Genomic DNA, 19,096 nt, shown 5'->3' with positions numbered 1-19,096 from the left:
TGGACCAGTGACGTGGGGCCAAATAAAATCACTCTCATTTCAAGCTGAACAGTTTAGAAAGGAAAAGCAGCTAGAAGCAACCCCTGATAACTTGCTTCTGTGTCTCATATCCTGCCTTAATATAAATTGCATGATAGTGCTCATTTTCAGTGTTTTGTTTTTGCCCCTTTCTGCTTCCGCTCCTAATAGCGGTGGTTCCACACCAATAAATGTGTGGAAATCTTTTGCAAAAACCCTCAATGTTTTTTCCTTTTGCTTAACCCAGCAGGTATCAATAGGTGAAATCCTTGGCTCTTGCCTTATCTCTGTTTGCCATGACCCTTTTGATATGCAAAATGATACCTGGTTTTACTTTTTTTTTAATGATATTTATTAGAAATTTAATAATTACAGAAGGAGAGAGCAGAAAAAATACAATAAAAAAGAGAAAAATAAAAATAAAGAAAAATTAAAAAATACATAGAACAACCCCTCCACCCCACTAGAGAAAAAGCAAAAAATTTAAAAACCCTTCCATTTTTCACAATTCTATCCTTCAATGACTTATTTCCTCAACCTCCTCCCACCTCCCTTTTTTGTATTCTAGTTAATAATTAAGTCAGCAAATTCTTTCCATCTTTCACTGCTTACTATCATTAAATTATCTTAATCCATTTTAACCTTATCTTCCCATCAACATCTTAAAAATTATCTATACTTCACTCAGATAAAGAGAGAGAAAAAAGAACCTTAAATCTTAAACCCTTAAATCCTAAAATCTTAAGTCCTTATCATATTTCAACTAAAGTCATATAAATTCATTCCACCATCTCCCAACATTCCTTAATTATACAATATTATACTAAATAATGTTTTTAAAAATTTCCAATCTTCTTCCACCGTCTCTTCTCCCTGGTATCGGATTTTGTCAGTCTTTTCTATCAATTCAATATAGTTCATCAACCTGGTGCTCTTGTGTCCGAGGCTCTTAACTCTTCTCCCTGCCCTGCCTGCAAGTTTCTTTTAGTGCCAAAGATTAAGTCCCAAAGGGCTTTCTTCTCAAGAGCTCCTTTATCCCCTTTCCGCATGTTTGCCCATGCTCCATATTCAAAGTTATAATCCAAGAGATGTTCCAAGGCATACTCCACAGGCCCTTTAAGGTTAAAGAGCTCCACTTTTCCAGTCTTTCCCACAGTGCCCCCCTCCAACAGAAAATCTACCCATCTTGCCTTATTCAGCACTGTCTCTCCAATTCTGGCTCTCAAACTCCATCACCTCATAATTCAACTTATGTCCATCAATTTGATTCAGTGGGGCCAGGGCCTCCACTTGAATTTCTTCTTGAGGAGCAGGAACAATTTGTTCCATCTTCTTCTCCAAAGCTTGCCGTTTCAAAGTTGGTTCCTGCATCACATCCCAAGCAGTTCCTGAAGAATTACTCACTTTTTGTTCCAAGTCAGATACATTTTGTTCCAAGTCAGAAACACTTTGTCCACAAATGTCCAATTTCTTTATCGTCAAGTCCGTCTTTTCATGTAGTTGCTCCAACAGAGCATTTATTTTATCAAGCGCGTTCACTAGAGCTTCTTGTTTTTCCATTCTTATCCAAAGACTTTCCAAGGTCGCTTATTTCTCAGCCTTTGTTTCTTAGTGGAAGTTTCCACTTCACAGTTATAACAGTTGCAAAAGTTTCAGAGGCTCCCTCTATAGGCAACAGTTTCTATTTTTTGTTGTTCCAAATCAAAATCCAGTAACAAAATTACTATTCAGCTTTTCTTCTTTTTAAATAACACAAGAGCAATGCAAAAAAGTATATATCTCAATTCAACCGTCCATCAGGATATATTCCATTCCCTGTTGGTTTTTTTTTTCAGATCTTAAAACTTTTTGACAGCCCGATCCCAGGCTCGAGACAATGGTAAATTAACTCGCCTCCTTCACTCTCCTGCAGGTTTAAATCATCCACAAAAGGTTCCCCCCTCTTCCCCTGCTTCCAAGGGGGTGTTCAATATCTCTTAAATGGTGAAAGTTTAGTACTTTACAGAGTACTTTTCCCCGGCTTTAGCTTGTGACGTCTTTGCTTTGATCTTTTTACAAAACGGAAGGCGGACTTCCTGTTTAGACCTTCACGTTCAAATGCCAAATTTAAATGTTTGGTAATCCAATTTTCTGTTTACTTACGAATATTTACTTAGAGTCCAAATGTCCATAGGAAAAGTCGGCGCTTTCTGGCAACAGCAATGTGGCTTCACTCCTTGAAAATAGCGGTTGATTCGATGTACCGCGCCACTCACCCCACGTCGCTCCGGAGCCCCGAAACCGGGTCTCCCCGCGAGTAGGGGAGGCGCAAAAGGTACCTGCTGAATCCCAAGTCCACGGGCTTCTTCCGTCCGTGGTTTCTAGCGGGTCTCTGCCTCGCCGTGGCGGTCAGACCCTAGTTTCCAAGGAGCGGATTCCTCCGAGACGGAGGAAATGCGCCATTCCCAGAGGCGCCAACCCGGAAGTCCTCGAAACCTGGTTTTACTCATCCCTACCCCAAAATGATTCTCTCCGCACCCTTGGTTATTCCGGTTACCATAACTGGGGTACCCAAGTGCGCCAACGCCCACCTCTGGCCATTGATTTGTTGACCCCATATGTGGCTTCCTTTAATGTCACTTGTGCCCGTATGGTCAATTGCACAACAACCAATTGTGTGAAAATGGGCAAGGATAATTTTAATTGCTCTAATTATGTAAATATTTCCTATATATATATAAATACACAGAGCTGCCTGAAGGCTGGTTTTGGTCGTGCCCAGGCTATACATTCAATTATATTCCAGCAAACATCAGCCGTGGCACACCCTGCTGCTTAAGCCGTTTGTCCATCATTTTACCCAAAAAGCATCATTTGTCCCGCTCTATATATCGTCGCTCTGTGGAATTGACTAATGATTGTGATGATTCTGTCTCTCTTCCCAGTAGATCTGAATATATCTCTTTAGCTGTTTCTTTCTTAGGAGTCCCTGGATTGACTGTACGGAATAGTATGAATATTAACTCTTTAGCTTGCTCCGCAGCAAAAGCTCTGAATTTTACTTCACAAGCTCTTCACCTTTTGAATAAAGAACAGAGTGAACTTCATCATGGACTTCTACAAAATCGTGCTGCCATTGACTATTTGCTCATGCTTCATCATTATGGCTGTGAACAAGTGAATGACATGTGTTGTTTCAATATTACTGATAATTCTAAAGCCATTCAAAAGCAAATCTCTCATTTGCAAAACCTTACACACCACATTTTTTCAAAAGTAGGGGGTCTGCGGCTTGGCTTTTGAAAAATAAGGGGTCCTCAGTAATTAGCTAATTAGGAACCACTGATCTAGTTCAATCCCCTACAATGCAGAAATAATGCAGTTGGCCTATACAGGGATCAAACTTATGACCTTGGCATTAACAGCACCTTCAGAGTTGTTGTTGTGGGAGCTGTAGTTCACCAAAGTAAATATTGAAAGGATCCTCTTTTCACATCAAGGACAGACCATGCCAAACATCTACCTTATGCACAAAATTGACTCCCCAAGCTCTTCTTGTGTTTTAAGACGCTGGGGTGTGGGGAGCCAAAAATTCCACTGGGCTGGCAGAAGCCTCTTTTGTGACTCAATAGAGCTCTGTCTTCAATCCCAATTTTAGTTTGGAAAACTCATCCATTTTCCTTTAACACACTCCCCTCCCCCCACTTTCCTTCATTCCACTCTTTTCCATATCGAAAGCAATTTCTAATGTCCACTGCCAGGACCAGCTGAGGATGCTTTTGTTGGGATACTGCCAGGGAGACAAAGTCCACCTTGACTCCACGTCGTCTCCGGACATCCATCGATCTCCCGTAGACACGCAGTATCAGCAGTTAGCGACACGAGCTCCAGAAATAGCTTGCCACATTTCAGAGCCGATGCACGCTCTATCAGCAGATAATGCACAGCGAAAGATGCACGCAGGAGAGCATATTTACAAGTTTATTCAGCGTTGGTCAGAACAAAGAAGAACATGACTGCCTGCTCCAGTGTTCCGGCACAGAGAGAGAGAGACGAAAGCAAAGACACAACAGAAACATCCTGTGAAACAGGAAATACACAGGCTGTGACACAAACATCCTGCTCCCTTTTAAGGTGGAACGGAAATATCCTAACAGTTTTTGCTTGAGGCAGAAACACCCTGAGCCCTGCCTCTGTTTCTCCTTTAGGAAAGGAGACTGGAGAGGAGCAGGTTGTGCTGGCAAAACCCTCACAAGGGCATGACCATGGTCACAATAGTGGCATGGCTGCAAGCATGGTGCTCTATGGACCTTGATCTGCCCCCCCCCCCCCGAGCCAATGGCCTCACAACGCCTCATGCGCAGGTTGGCCCTACCAATTCCTAGGGTGCCCAGTTGGATTATTTCAGTGGGGAAGGGGGAAGTTCCCAATCCCGTTCCACTGCTCTCCACCTGCTTCCCCCCTCAAAGTGATCCATCTAGCCTCCACTCCATCCCACTTCAAATGAAAATAAATAATAAAAGAGCTCCCATCCAGACTCTGCCGTCTCCATAGCTGCTCTCAGAGCTCCAGTCTCCTTTGGTCATTTTTGGGACTCCCTTGAGAAGAACAAGTGGACATCTAGGAGTTGCTGATGGTGGTGGCGGGAGCAGGGCTCAGCTCCTCCTGCTCTTAAGTGTGCTCTGCTCAGTTCTGCAGCCTTATCCCTTGGCACCAGGTGCACATATGTTCTCATAACCCCTCGCCCTCCCCCACTCAAGCCAAGCCCAGTTCTTTTTCTTCCTCTGTTCTCCCTCCTACCACTGAGCCCTGGGGACAAAGCTTAATGGGGAGAGGGGAGGGCAGACCTCCCCTCAAGAGTCTATGCAATAATTCGCAGCCAGCTGCTGCTGGGCTGAAACTTGCAAGCTGCAAGCAGTATGAGGAAGGAAAGCAATTGAGAAACACCTTGGGAAAGCAATGTAGCCCTCTTTCTGCACCTGCAAGCCTTGTTGTGAAGAGCCAAGTCAGATTCCATGGTATCTGCACGACCTGATGCCCCACAGCCTCTCCCTCATGTGTGCTGCGAGGGCCCAAGGTGGCTACATTTGGAAAGTCTGACTGAGCTTCAGAGCAGCGGAGAAACCAGCAAAGGCAAGTGTAGCTCCCCTCCAAACACCAGAACAATCTCTGCACAACGGATCTTTCATTTTGAAACAACCGTTTCCCAATAAATTAAGAGTGTGTGTGTGCACCAAGTACAGGAATCCAGGACAGAAAACCAGAAAGACAAAGTTGCAGAACTTGGGGTCGGGTGGGGAGCCCAACCCAACCCAGCTGTACCCACTGCCTCAGCTCCCCTCCTGCTGCCCAGCCTGCGCCCCCTCCTCCTCCCTGGTCCCTTTAGGCAGTGCTTAGTGTTTCATGAAGAATGAACACCCTAGAATTCTACTTGGCAGAATAGGGACAGATAGCTGAACTATACAGAGCAGGCTAAGGAGTATGTGGGCCACAGTGGCTGCCCTGCCCCTTCTTGATGAGCATCAAGGCTGGGGGGACAGAGAAAGAGGTCCTGCAATCCCAGGACAGGGCAGGAATCCTTATGCCTGGTACCCACCAAGAGTAGCACATGCTCAGCTTCAGCAGAAGGGGAGAGCGTGGACTACTGCGCAGGGACTGAGAGCAGCAGTGGTGGTAGTAGGATGGGCAGGGGAATGACTGTCCTCCAACAGGGTCCCTGCCAAAGCACCCTGAACCTGCTGCCAATGCCCTGGAACCATGTGGAAAGCCAAGTGTGCAACCCTGTCAGGAGTCAAGAGGAAAAGGTGGAAAGGTGAAGCACAGGGAAGGGAGCTGGCACATGGCAAGATGGCACAAGGGGAAGGGCAGGCACCAGAGAACAGAGGCTGGGCCTTGCCTCTTCCCTCCCAACTTCGTCTCCAGTCACGCTTGGCACCTTTCGTAGTCATCCGCCCCCAGCAGGAAGCCCAGGAGGAAGCCGATGGCACTCGACAGAATGTTGGGCAGAGGCCGTAGCAGGAGGCTGGCAAAGAGGGTGGCTGCAGGGAAGCGAAAACATTTGCATGAGAGGAGGCGGGAGCAGGAGGAAGGCCAGCTCCCAGCCAGGACAGGCAGGCCTTACCTAGCATGTTGGCACTGACATTGTTGCGCTCAGAGTATTTCAGCAGCTCCCGCAGGAAAGCCACCACGAAGCGGAACACATTCTGGTGCGACCGTGGCAACTGGCAGATCACCTGCAAGACAGGGAGGGGCAGTTTGTGTGGGAATGTTCTGGGGTGCAGAAGAGGATATATTGACTAATTATATCCTTATCCAACTTGTGCTAACAAGTTCCCAAAATATCAGCAGAGTTTATAGACATTCCCCTTTAATTTCACAATGGTAACGCTTGCACAGGTTCGCTAGAACCTCTATAATAATTACTCTGGTAATTTCCCCTTTTGTTCCCTCTTAAAATACAAGACATGACACAGTCTTCATAAAAGTATAAAAGAGTTTACTCACGTTCTGTTCACAATGTGATCCCAGAAGGCAGACAGCTTTAAAAAGGTTACATACATTCAGAATCTATCTTGTAGCAAAATAGTCCTTATCTCCTCTCTTGGCTGAGAGCCAAGAGAGCATCCTTAGATGTTTCCTCATCAAAGGAAGATGGCAGAGTGAGAGAGATGGCTGCCTGCCCTGTGCTTTTATCATTTACCTGCACAGGTGAGGCCACACCCACCTCTGGTCACATGCGGAGGAAGTCCGTCCCCAGGAAGTTTACCTGCTTGCTAGACAGACATCTCTCCTCATGTTTTAACATGTACACTCTAGGAATGTTGTCATTGACTGCTCCTGTTTTTACATCCCACAGTTTGGAGTTTCAATGCAGAGCTTTGCTAGAGGAGGGGCATGGATCACTAGCACAGTGTACTTGTGTACTTGCAGGTTTAGACCTGGCATAAAAAAAAACATTGTTTAAAATGGTAACCGGACTAGAACTCTGCTGGGAACTTTGGGGAATAATACAACTGTAGAGTCGGAAGGGACCACGAGGGTTAACTAATCGAACCCCCTGCAATGCCTAAGGTGGGGCTCGAACTCAGGACACTGAGATGAAGAGTCTTATGCTCTACCAACTGAGATATCTTGGGGGAAGGGCCATAGCTCTGCAGTAAACCACCTGCTTTTCATGCAGAAAGTCTCAGGCTCCACCCCCAGCATCTCCCAGGAGGGTAGGGAACATCCCTTGTCTGAAATCCTGGAGAGCCACTGCTTGTCAATTTCAACAATACTGAGCTAGATGGCCCAGGGGTCTGATTCAATATATGGCCACTTCCTGGGTTGGAAATTCAAGCGAGGTTCACTGAAACAGGTGGGCTATTGTTACAACTCCTGGTCAGAAAGCAAAAAGGCAACATGTGCGCACCCCACCCCCCTCCACAACCGAGAGGCATGGTTATCAAAGGAGACATCAGCAACCTCTGCAGTTAACAAGGCTTCCCAGACCAGACTAGCCCTCCTGCCAGTGTGCCGGTTTACTGGCTTTCAGGGATGTTTTAGTGGATTTCCTGTTACTCACGGCAACATTTGGACTAGATGACTTTGGAAATCCCTTCTGATTCTATCCTTCTGTACACACCACAGACCAGCCAGGAAGAGATGGGGCTCTGGGGCCGGCCTGGCGACAGAGGTGGCTGTCATGTGAGCACTCAAGGCAGCGCTGATACAGTTTATAGCAAAGGACTGGTTCTGGCACTGCCTCCAGGAAGATGAGCAGAGCTTCGGCCACCGAGTGATCACTGCCAGCTATTGACAGCCTAGCAAGGAAAGTGTTCTGTCCTGTTACCTGCACCCTGCCTCCTTCCCAGGCTGGTCCAAAGCAAGAAGCTTTGTCCTTATACATCTGGGCCCACCTTGCAAGTTCCCCCTTTTTGCGCAAGGTGGACCTTGAACCCGCAGCCCTGAGATTAAGAGTGTCACGCTCTACCAACTGAGCCACCCCACTGTAATTATCCCGCACCTCCCCTCTTGACGAAGCTGCCTGCAAAGCTGATCTGCCGAGGAAATGTCCTTCTGCAGGCATGGTTTCAATCCAAAATGCAAATACTAGTGGTCAACTCCAAAAGTGCGGTCAACAAACCCTGCTTGCCAAAGAACAATTGAAGCTCCTTTGCAGCCATGTCTTTACCTTGACACCACGTATGATGCTAGATGTGGGGCCTGCGGGCCTGTCAAGATTCCCCACCTCTGCTCTATCTAGCCAGGCTGATGTTTTCAAATGGGGGTTAAAGCTGTTAAGCTGTTTGGATGCATGACTGGACTTTACTGTGGGCATTTCATTGTGCTGTGTCCGAGAGCCTTAAGGATGGGGTGGCCTAGGAACCTAAGCCACCAGGTATATAAACGTGAGGTCCACTCCAGCCAAGAGCGAAAGAAAACCACCAAGCAGCCCTGCTCTCCAACAATGTCCCCCAAAGAGGATACGGATCGTCTCGGGAATGCTGGTGTGCAGGCACTCAATTATCTCCTGCAGCTCATCCTGCGTGCCCGGGGTCTGGAAGAGGTCCTCCTGAAGCAGAGTATCACCCATGCGTTAGGAAGGGATGAGGTATATCCTGGATAGCATGAAGAACAATCCAGCCCTGGGGTGCATAATGTGAGGTCGAGGAGTGCCACAATGGGGAGAAGCCCCTCACCAAGAGAGCTGGCACAAGGGCTGAGAATTGTATCCCACCTGCTTTCCACAGTAGCATTCCTACTACCCTTCTCCTGATTTGGGCAATGGGAGAGTGAAATCATTCCCCGCTTCTTCTAGTGGCGAGTCTCAGAGAGTCACTTTGCTAGGGACAGACAGACAATGGTTGTGAACACTTGGGTTCTTCTGAGCCGCTCTAAGGAATACCGTATGCTTCATGTCCCACCCGCTGCCGCTCCACCAAGGTGCCACTATACTCACAGCAGGAGTTTGTAAGAGCGAGTCGGTAGCTAAGATATAAATCAATTGTGACGTTTGGAACCTGCACACCCCAAAACTGGTACTGGATTCCAGCCAACACCCATCCTTTCAATGGTACAGTCCCCCTCAGCTCACCTGGTGGCAGGCATTCTTGAAGAGGTGGTCCACCAAAAGCCAGATCTCCTTGGCCGCTCAGTGGAGTCATCACCATCCTGGGGTACTATATCCAGAAACTGCTTCTCCTGGAGGTCCAGTGACAAGCGGGACTGGCATGAGAGCCTGACAGAATGTGTGCCTTGCTCCAGCTGGGTGGACAAGTCTTGCTCTCTGAGGCCACAACTATGGCTGGGCGATAGCTGGCTTTCAACACGGTGATATATCACTACCTAAACACTGCAATACACCAATATATCACGATTTCTGAAATAAGATGGAGCTATGTAGAGGCATTGGCTGGCTTCACGGTTTTCCCCGCATTGTGATTTTTGCTGCCCCCTGCAGGAGGGCAGGGGAAAGCTGAACCGGTAGAGTCCACAGGGGCTGCAGGAATCTAGAGAAGCATTGTCTGGCTTCACAGTTTCCCCCCACATTGTTTTTTTTTTTGCATAGTACACACACACATCATGATTCACAATATATTGCCAGGTCAGAAATTATGAAACCAGTATCACTATCTAGACTTCAAGCTGATTTGAAAATATATCTATATTGACATATCGCCTGGCCCTAGCCACAGCAAGCATATCAAGGGGGAAAACAAAAAAACAAATTGCTCGCACCCCAAATCCAAGCTCCCCCTCCCCCTATTAATATGCAGCTAGTAATCCTCCCACTCCGGATGTGCAGTTCACCCAAAAGCTTACTGAATATGCAGCTGTGGACATGAGGCTTGGCTAACATTTTATTTAAATTGTTGGAACCTGCCCTGGGACCTTAGGGTGACGGGCAGGAAATAAGTAACAACAACAGCAACAGAACATGGATGGGCCTTCATAGGTTGATGGGCTGCAGCCCCAGCCAGCATGATGAGATGATGGGGTCAAATGTTCACCACCCCTTGTCTAGAGCACGTTGCAGAGGCAGTGGTAGAAACTGAGCAACAGCTGGAGCCCCAGCCCACGACTTTGTCTGGCCAATGCAGCAAACAGCAGCTGGTGAACCATGCCTTCTGCCTCCTTCCCATCTTCCTCTCCAGAAATGTTCAGGGTGGTTAGTTCTATCTCAAGCTCCCACATTCAAGAGAAAGAGAAAGAGAAAGAGAGGAGGGGGGAGCAAGAGAGCTTTAGGAGCACAGCAATGGCAAGCAGCCCATCACTAAAAGGAGTTGGCAAGGATGGAGAATTTGATCCCCTCATCCCCAGGGCAGCTGTTGATTAGGACCCAATTCATCCCCCCTCCCCCGCCACCAATACTCCCCGCCCCTGTCTTCAGAGAGAGAGTGTGTGTGCGTGTGTGTATTGGTGTGGGGAATGACACATACTGTATCAGAGTCTTAGTGCAAGAGTAGCTGGTGCATGCTAAAGAACACAGGAGCCTGGCTGGGTTAGATATCAGCATTTTGTTCCCACAATGGCCAACCATATGCCCTTGGGAGTCCATAGGGACATGGGGACAAGAGCACTCTGTCCATCATGTTCCCCAGAAACTGGTAATCAAAAGCATGTGGTTTATGATAATAGTGGCAATAAATAGCCCTGACTGATAAATAGCCACTGATAAACATATCCTCCATGGTTCTAAATGTCTACAGCTGTCCAAATTGACAGTCACCACTGTCTCCTTGTGGCTATGATAATACACCCAAGTATATCTGATTTCGAGAGGAGTGACATTTCCCTGAGCCACCCCAAAGCAGCCACTACCGCTTCCCAAACGCCAGTGCTCAGGTGGTAAGAGTAAGCCAGAGTGGCATAGCCTGTGCAGCAGTTGCTGAGCACAGAGACAAGGAGAAAACTGGCTCTTGGGGCCAGAGGGGGCTGGCGCCTGCATCATGAGACTGGGCTTTCTGCCTCCCGTGCTGCCAATCGCAAGCGGACCCAGAGTCAAGCAGCGCAAAATCAGTGACAAGCAGTGATGGCAAATTCTGGCTTCGTCTCCGTTCTCCTCTGCCGAGTTCTACAAGGGCTACGTTGAGACTAGGGAAGAGAAAAAAGCAGAGAGCTAGAGCCACCACCTGGACTGGATTTGAGTCAGAAGGCAGGCAGGTGAGGTTGGTGGGGTAGTGCCTGGTTTGCCCTAAGGGACCAGCTGCCACTGCATGGAGCAGCTGCTGATCATTGACAAGGGCAACTCCATTTACGTGCCTTCGAGGCACATGCACACTGCCGCAAAGCTGGAAGGGGCACTTGAAGGGGCAAAAATGTCCCCCCCCCCAAGAGCACAAAAGCGGCAAAGTGGCATGGAAGCAGCATCTCGACTCCCTCCCAGGAGCTTTGGCACCGACCTTTCAGGCCTGTGGAGAGTTGGGGCAAGGAGTTTTGCAGGGAGGCTGCTGGTTTTCAAAAGGCCTTTCAAAAGGGCTTCCGGAAGTTTAGAGGGTGTTTGCAGGCTTTTCCAATGCTGTCTCCAATATACGCAATTTCATTTAAACGCACGGTACCTCAGAACGCAACCCCCGTGTAAACGGGGCGTTGCCTGTACCTGATTTGAGCCCGTTACAAGAACATCTAGAGGATAGCAAACCAACTGTTACCTTTTCTAGGAAGCTGTCTTCTCCCTGAGATCAGAGGAGGAAGGCAAGAGCAAAAGACAACAAAGGGTGTTAATGGCACAGGCCCTGAGAAGAGAAAGAAACAGCCCGTTGGCTGAGCAGTATCTGGGCAGATGGCAGGGAAATGCACACGGTTCAGTGGCCCTGCGAAAGGGCAGGTGGGAGGACCAGAACCTGGGATGACTCAGTCAAGGGAAACAAAGGGCATGAACAGCACACAGGAAGCGGATGCACAGCTGCAGAAGCTGACGCTGAATGCAGCAAAGGACCCCCAGCCCCCACATTGCTGAGTGGAAGAGCAGCTGTTTTTCAAGCAGGCAAGCAGAGTGGGAAGGGTAGACATCCAGCACATGAACCTGCCAGGTAAATCAACCCCTTTCCCTACCAGGTCAATAAGTCTGGTGACGGGAACTTCACCAATCAGCTGCCTCATCCAGCACAAGGCTTCCAAGGAGGTCCCGAAGCAGCTTGGTAGGTAGCTCCCACTGATGGTGAGGAAATAGTCCTTGCCAGGGTCAAGGTGAAGGACAAAGATAGCCTCAATCTTCTCTTCCTTGCTGACGTACACATCCAGGGAAATGTCCACCGTCTCACCTAAAACGGGAGGAGGTCAGGTAGATACACTCTTTGGCACAGCCAAGTTTGCTTGTCTGTAAATTAAAAGTGAAGACAGTGAAGAATTGAACAGAAGGACACAATGCGAGCCTGCTGGATCAGGCCAATGGCCCATCTCGTACAGCCTCCTGTTCTCACAGGTGTATGGGGGAAACCTTAACTTCAAGAATTAGGAAAAGAAGCGACTCAGTTCCCACCCCCACCCCACTTTCCTCTCTATTCCTCCAAAGCAGCAGCTGCACAAAAGATGGTGACAGGATACTGGGGGGTAAGAGAAAGTGATCCTAACAAAAGAATATAAAAAGGGAAAGCGCTTATTTGTCTCCTAAAGCATTTTTGCGCCCCCAATGTAACTTTCTTTTTTAGTTTACATTTCACTGAGTTTTTAAAAGTTTGGCTAGTTCTATATGTTCCCCAAGATATTTTTGTGCCTCCACAACATAAAAATACGCATATTTTTTTTAAAAAAAGTAATTTTTTGATGGACTGCTCTCACTGGTTCCCTGCGATGCCAAAAGGTTTTTTGGGACCCTCCAGCATTGTTTTGCTTCAATTCATTTGTGTGTGTTTGTTTAAAGCTGGTCTCACACACACTTTTACACTTTGGGCTCAGCTGCTTTGACGTGTGGCCCTTGGAGGCTTGAGCATGGGGCAGTGTAGCCCACAAATGTTAAGCCTCCCCTGCTCTACCAAACCCCCAAGGTTTGAGGGAGGAGGGTTGGGAAGAGGAGGAGAAAAGGAAGGCCTTCCCTAGATGACCCTTGGGGTCCCTTTCCAACTCTACAGTTCTATGATTCCACAGAGAGACTCGCTGGGCTCCAAGTATCCCTCGCAGGGCTCAGCGCGAAGCCATGGCTTCCAATACTGGCTTTCACTGAGCTTGGGGATAAAGGAGAAGTGGAGGGTGACCTGCCTGTTGTTTGTGATCTGGAACTTCTCCTTCTGCAGCTGCCGGAACTTCACATTCTCAAACGGAAACTGCACAGCAAAAGGGGGGGGGGGGGAGGAAAGAGAGTGCTTGCCTTCAGCAGAGGCAAGGAAACCTGCTCCAGGGGGAAGTTTGTCCTTGGCCCTGGGCTCTCATTTAGGGGACTGCACATGCAACAGGTCCACGTGGGGCTCTCCAGATATTGATGCACTTGCCACTGGCCATGTTGGCTGGGGATAATGGGAGTTGTAGTCCAGCATCTGGAGGGCACCACGCTGGCTACCCCTGGAGTCTTTGCCTGCGAGGAAGAGGAAGAGGCTGCCGCTCAGTGGAAGGGCATCTGCCTTGCATGCAAAGGTCCCAGGTTCTATCCCCAGCATCTCCAGGTAGGGCTGGGAGAGATCCCCCGGAAATCCTGGGGAACTGCTCAAGACTGAGCTAGATGGGCCAAGGGCCTGACATGCTATAAAGCAGGCTTCTTTCCCCCCTGGTCTTTTTGCAGCAAACCCTCTTTAAGGGGTTGGAGAGGATCCTATTCGTCTTTACCTCCCTCCAGGGAGGGAAGGAATTCGTTCTCCATTCTGTCCATCAACTGAACAATATCCTCAAACACTTTCCGGTACAGTCGGTCATCCACAACCTTCACCTATGGGGGGGGGGCAGAGCACATTTGTTGGGGCTATGGACTGAAAGGGGGGGGGCATGAGTTAAGAGCAGAAAGGCCTGATGCACCCCCCTGTTCCCAGCCCTGAAAGAGGCAAGTACTGTAACTCTGAGAGCTTCCCCAGGATGGCAGCGGCTGTGACTTCCAGAGCCAATGGGCTGAAGCCAAATGCTCCAAGCCAAGTACCACACAAGCTCCACTGCATGAATGGAGCCAACGGTTAAGGTATACAGTTCAGCCCATGTGGTCTGCCATGCCTGCAGGAGCAGCGTGTACTCAGAACAGTGGAGAATGGAAGCCTAGGGATTTGACAGAGCCAAAACCTGCCCACTCCTTGCACCGGAAGTCGTTTGCCAAGGAGGAGCTCTGTGGAAAGGGACCTGGTTGTTGGTCAGGGCCTGCCCAGATTCGAGGAGGTGCCACATAGCAGGCAACTAAAAACCCTGAATAGACGATAGCCCTGGCCAGGGCAGGTGTTACCCCTGTGAGGAAGAGGGAGCTGACGGGCTTGTGGTCACTCCTTTTCAATTCCATGTGGCTTCGGTAGCTGAGCTGATTCACGCTGCCTCCTCTCCAGAGGATTGGCTCACACCATGCTGGCACACGGCACTTCCCACTGCAAGGAGACACTGTTGGACTGGCTGAGGCAACACACAAGGCTCACACAGTCAAACTTTGGCTCCACACACGGCCTGTGATCTTGACCACGGTCAACAGCTGGAGATGATGGGGCTTGGGAGTCCAACTTCTGAAGGGGCGGACCTTGCAGGTGTGCAGGCATTTTGCCTCATGGAGAGAGTTGTTAGGAAATCAAAAGCTGCCTTCTACCAGGTCAGAATGGATTTCTGACCTACCCCAGTTTTGACTCCTACCTTGCAGGGGGTTGGACTAGATGACCCTCGTGATCCCTTCCAACCCCACAATTAATTAATTAAGTCTACTCTGGCTGGCAGCAGCTCTCTGTGGCCCAATCCTTTTTCAGGTGGAGGTGCCTTTCAACTTGAGACTCTGCATACAAAGCATAAGGCACACCACCAAATTATGATCCTTCCCAAAAGCAAGGGGCCCCGTTATTCTTGTTCAGACACTATTTTTTCAGTGATTCAAGCTTCAAGAAATGTAAAAATACTCTTTCTGGCACCTGAAATGGTGCCCAAAGGAGCCTGCCATTTTCCGGCTTCGTCACTACATGTTCCGCCTGTCCTTTTGATTTCCCCATTACCACAGCAAGAGCAATGAAACTAGCAGGCCTTGGTGGCTTCTGACAGTTGTCAAGAACCACAAAAATATGCCAAATCCTGGATGGTGAGGCTCAATGGCTACCAGCCATAATGGCCACAGAACATACTCCACCAAGAGAAGCAGCATGGCTTGGAGGAGGGGAGCGTGCTGTTGCACCCAGGTCCTGTTTGTGGGCTCCCCAAGAGGCATCTCATTGGCCAATGTGAGAACAGGATTCTGGGCCAGATGGACCAATGGCCTGATCCAGCAGGGCTGCTCTCATGTTCTTATGCCCTGGCAGACTCATCTTGAGAGAGCACCAAGTCTCATTCCCAGACTTCCTTGACACAAAGAGGATTCTCATTCAGCCTGCTGCACCTTTCAAGGAACTGCAACACCGCTTATACACACCATGAAACAGAGGATGCTGGTTATCAGGACAAATGTGGGGAAAAGGAGCCAAAACATTTCCAGAGCAGGGATGGCTTGAGGAAGACAACATATCACAGCCTTGCATTTCACAACTCGCCTAGCAGCCTTTGGCAACCCGGAATTCCATGCAAGCAAAGTGAGCAGGCGAAGGAGAGCTGGATCTCTCTCTTCCTCCGTGGCTTGGTGTCCATTCTGGCTGCAGAGGAAAGGAAGTCCATCCAGCCCTCAACTCTAGCCCTCCTCCAACAGCTGGCTTAGCAGAAAGCCATGTTTAAAATATATTTTTTACTAGCCTGCTCAGGAGGATGGAAAGGCAGGACACTACTAGCATCTCAGCATACTAGGAAAAACAAACAAGCCTTGCAGAAGAATGATTGAAAGGACTTACTTACAAAGGCTCAACTATCAAGCAGGATCTGTTTTAGAGTCGAATTTGTACGTCGGGATTAACTTGATCTCTCCCTCTGTGAAATCAGCAAAAGCTGTCTTTTGGGTACGCTGAATGTTTAGCTAAAGCCAAAAAGAAATCGCTTATCAGCAGAGAAGCAAAAGACCCCCTGTTGCCTGACAATGGAGTCTATTAACAGCCACTGTTGTGCTGGAAAACCAAGGTGAAGTACTAGTAGGTTAAAGGTAAAGGGACCCCTGATCATTAGGTCCAGTTGTGGCCGACTCTGGGGTTGTGGCTCTCATCTCGCTTTATTGGCCGAGGAAGCCGGCGTACAGCTTCCGGGTCATGTGGCCAGCATGACTAAGCCGCTTCTGGTGAACCAGAGCAGCACACAGAAACAGCGTTTACCTTCCCGCCCGAGCGGTACCCATTTATCTCCTCCTCACTCCAGCTCCTGACAGCTGTCTGGCAGCTGAAGAAATGGGTGGGGTTGGACTTACTTTCTTGTACTTGGATTTGGAACGCAAAGCCTTTTCCACAGCTGTCAGCCACTCTTGCTCCTTTGTCGAGTCCAAGTAGAAGAAAGCCTCTGTGCTCAGGTCCAGCTCCTGGAACCGAATGCCAAAGTGCCAAATGTGGAACTGCAGGAATAGGACTCCAATCTGAACAGACGTGCTGGTTAAATATGCAAAGACAACAGGAGTGTGCAAGGGCAGGCAAGATCAGGACCAAGAACAAACAAGTAATACCAGCCACTTCTTCCTCAGCTTAGCTATTCTGGGCCCCAAAGGAGCTTTGCTAATGAAAGAAAAAAGCTTTTTCCTTGTATTTTTTAAGATGTGTCAGCCAGCCTGATATTTAAGCACTATCCCAGTAGCCACAGGCAACCAGAAATTCTTTGAAGGCAAGTGAGTTGGTTGATCTCTCTGTTGAACTGTTTCTTTAAATGTAAAGGTTCATCATTGTTTCACCCAATGTGTATACCTTTAAGGGGCCGGAGCAAGGGCCAGAGCAAGCTGACGAGATCCAGCTTTACAGCTGTGGAGCATGGCAGGTGCTGCTGAGTTGCATTGATTGAGCTGCATCAGGAATTGGGTGCAGTATATAAGGAGCAGCACCTAGCTCTGCCTTTTACCCTGGGGGATGGGTTGGTGGTTGGGTCGTGTTTGTTTGTTTGTATTTAGTGTTTAAGGAGTTTTTGTTTTTCTTATTAAAACCTTGTTTAAGTTATTTTTGAGTACCTTCTTTTTAATGCAAGCTCTCCCCAGCAAGCTCTGCAGCGTTACTTTACTGCAAAAAGCCAACACTCTCCATTCTTCCTTCACCTGGCAACCTGGTTTCCAGGCTGGCTTTCCGGGAGCAGAAAACCACCTCTCAGATCTGCTGTGCCAAGCTTGTTTGCTAGAAGATTACCCCGTAACACCCTTGTCCTCTTTGCAAACCTCCTAAATGGCTAGCATTCTGTGTTTCCATGCTGGCCATGAAGGAATGGGCATTCCCCACTCTGAAAACAGCACAGAAATACAGCCTGTCTAGTAAAGGGGAAAAAGAGCAAGCTAAACAGCCTCTGTAAAACAGTAGCATCTGAAGCTGCTAACCACATACTGATAAACATATCATAAAAGCAGACATTAAAAACAAATGGCCACTGGGTACTACTAACAGTGGGACACGGGTGGCGCTGTGGGTTAAACCACAGAGCCTAGGACTTGCAGATCAGAAGGTTGGCGGTTTGAATCCCCGCGACGGGGTGAGCTCCTGTTGCTCGGTCCCTGCTCCTGCCAACCTAGCAGTTCGAAAGCACGTCAAAGTGCAAGTAGATACATAGGTACCACTCCGGTGGGAAGGTAAACGGCGTTTCCGTGCGCTGCTCTGGTTCGCCAGAAGCGGCAGTCATGCTGGCCACATGACCCGGAAGCTGCACGCCGGCTCCCTCGGCCAGTAAAGCGAGATGAGCGCCACAACCCCAGAGTCGGCCACAGGCTCAGGGGTCCCTTTACCTTACTACTAACAGTACGAGGAAATAACCAAAGCAAAAACTTTGTTTGAAGTAGTAAGCTTAGCATTATAAGGATGACCCACACCAAGTTTTTTTTGGGGGGGGGTCACACCTCCCTGTCCTCCAGCACAGCTTTTAGGAGGAGTTCCAAAGGTTTTGCTTCAGTTTTGGATTAACTGCATCTTGTCACAATGTCTGAAGCTGCACAAACCGCTTAATTTGAACCATGGCTCATTGAAACAAGCCAACGTCCAATCGTGGGTTTACAAAGCTGGTAAAATGAACCACCATAGGATCTGGACACACCAAACTGTGGTTAATTTAAAATCCAAGTGGAAGCTTCCCAATAGGCTTGGGGTGGGGGAGAGGTGTGCAAACCTGGAGGAGAGGCTGCCGTCCTGCTCATAATATGAAGCCACGGTTCAGTATGTGGCACCAAGGGACATTGCCCACCACAACTAATACTTTCCATTACCCACCCATGTGGCCTGAGTGAACAGGACAGACTTTGCCTGGCACCCAACAATAAAGCTGTCATGTAGATGTCGCTTTCTCCAGCCCCAACTCTGATACAGGTTCCACTGGTCTTTGCATGGTGTTTGCACTTTTGCATGATCTGACCTGAAATTCTGGGTGTTGACATATTCCTTCTCCTTCTTGGTGAGGACGTGCTTGATGAGTCCCTCTCTCTGTCTGGACTGCGTATGTGTGGAAGGCACAAAGAGCTTGTGCATAGTGTGGGTCACTTGGGGTTGCTTCTTGCTCATGATCTCCTTGTCATGGATATGCCTAAGGGAGATGAGAACAGAACTCAAGTAGTCCTTAAAACCAAGGAGGCGGGAGGGCACAGTACACCTCTAAGACAACTTACAGCCTGCTTGGTGGCAGCGGTGGGGGTGGAGGCTCCCGGCGGGCACTCATTTGCTGATTCTGCAGGTTTCTTTCCTTCTCCATGAAGTTATCCTCGAATCCCAGAATTCCTGAGAGAGGAAAAAACTTCTGAGGTTAGAGAGGCTTCAGAACCGTTTGGGGAAGTTTCGGGAAAGGAACTTAGAAAATACTTAACTGCAGGAAAATGTTCCTGCCTCCCCACAGCACCACATTTGCCGGACAATTGCCTCTCAGCTTATGCATGTTTAAGAAGGATTGTGGAGGCAACAGGTCCTCCCCTCAAGGCCTTTTCCTCTAAAGAAGGTAG

General features: G+C 48.5%; 1 protein-coding gene and 1 long non-coding RNA gene across 2 annotated transcripts in view; both read right to left on the bottom strand.

The window, feature by feature from the left end:
• Window positions 1-246: 246 nt before the first annotated feature.
• Window positions 247-19,096, bottom strand: part of LOC310668885 — a 504,734-nt gene continuing 485,884 nt past the window's right edge. Inside the window, exons 2-3 of the long non-coding RNA XR_014506870.1 lie at window positions 2,494-2,724; window positions 247-342 (exon numbers count right to left, since the gene is read on the bottom strand). This is a non-coding gene — a long non-coding RNA (uncharacterized lncRNA). The remainder of the gene's footprint in view (window positions 343-2,493; window positions 2,725-19,096) is intronic.
• On the bottom strand, window positions 5,920-18,852 carry LOC310668754 (inositol polyphosphate 5-phosphatase OCRL-like; the record flags this gene model as incomplete). Its single annotated transcript, XM_083422087.1, is given in 15 exon segments — window positions 5,920-6,035; window positions 6,119-6,230; window positions 7,661-7,788; window positions 8,467-8,551; window positions 9,074-9,123; window positions 9,126-9,180; window positions 11,631-11,654; window positions 12,034-12,242; window positions 13,064-13,241; window positions 13,727-13,837; window positions 14,336-14,484; window positions 15,922-16,018; window positions 16,439-16,574; window positions 18,520-18,687; window positions 18,770-18,852. Coding segments are annotated over 15 exon segments (1,701 nt in total).

Source organism: Podarcis tiliguerta (genome assembly GCF_965153285.1).
Source record: "Podarcis tiliguerta genome assembly, chromosome: W".
Taxonomy (NCBI): domain Eukaryota; kingdom Metazoa; phylum Chordata; class Lepidosauria; order Squamata; family Lacertidae; genus Podarcis; species Podarcis tiliguerta.
Note: the sequence above shows the minus strand (reverse complement) of the source record. Positions and strands in the feature narration are given on the sequence as shown.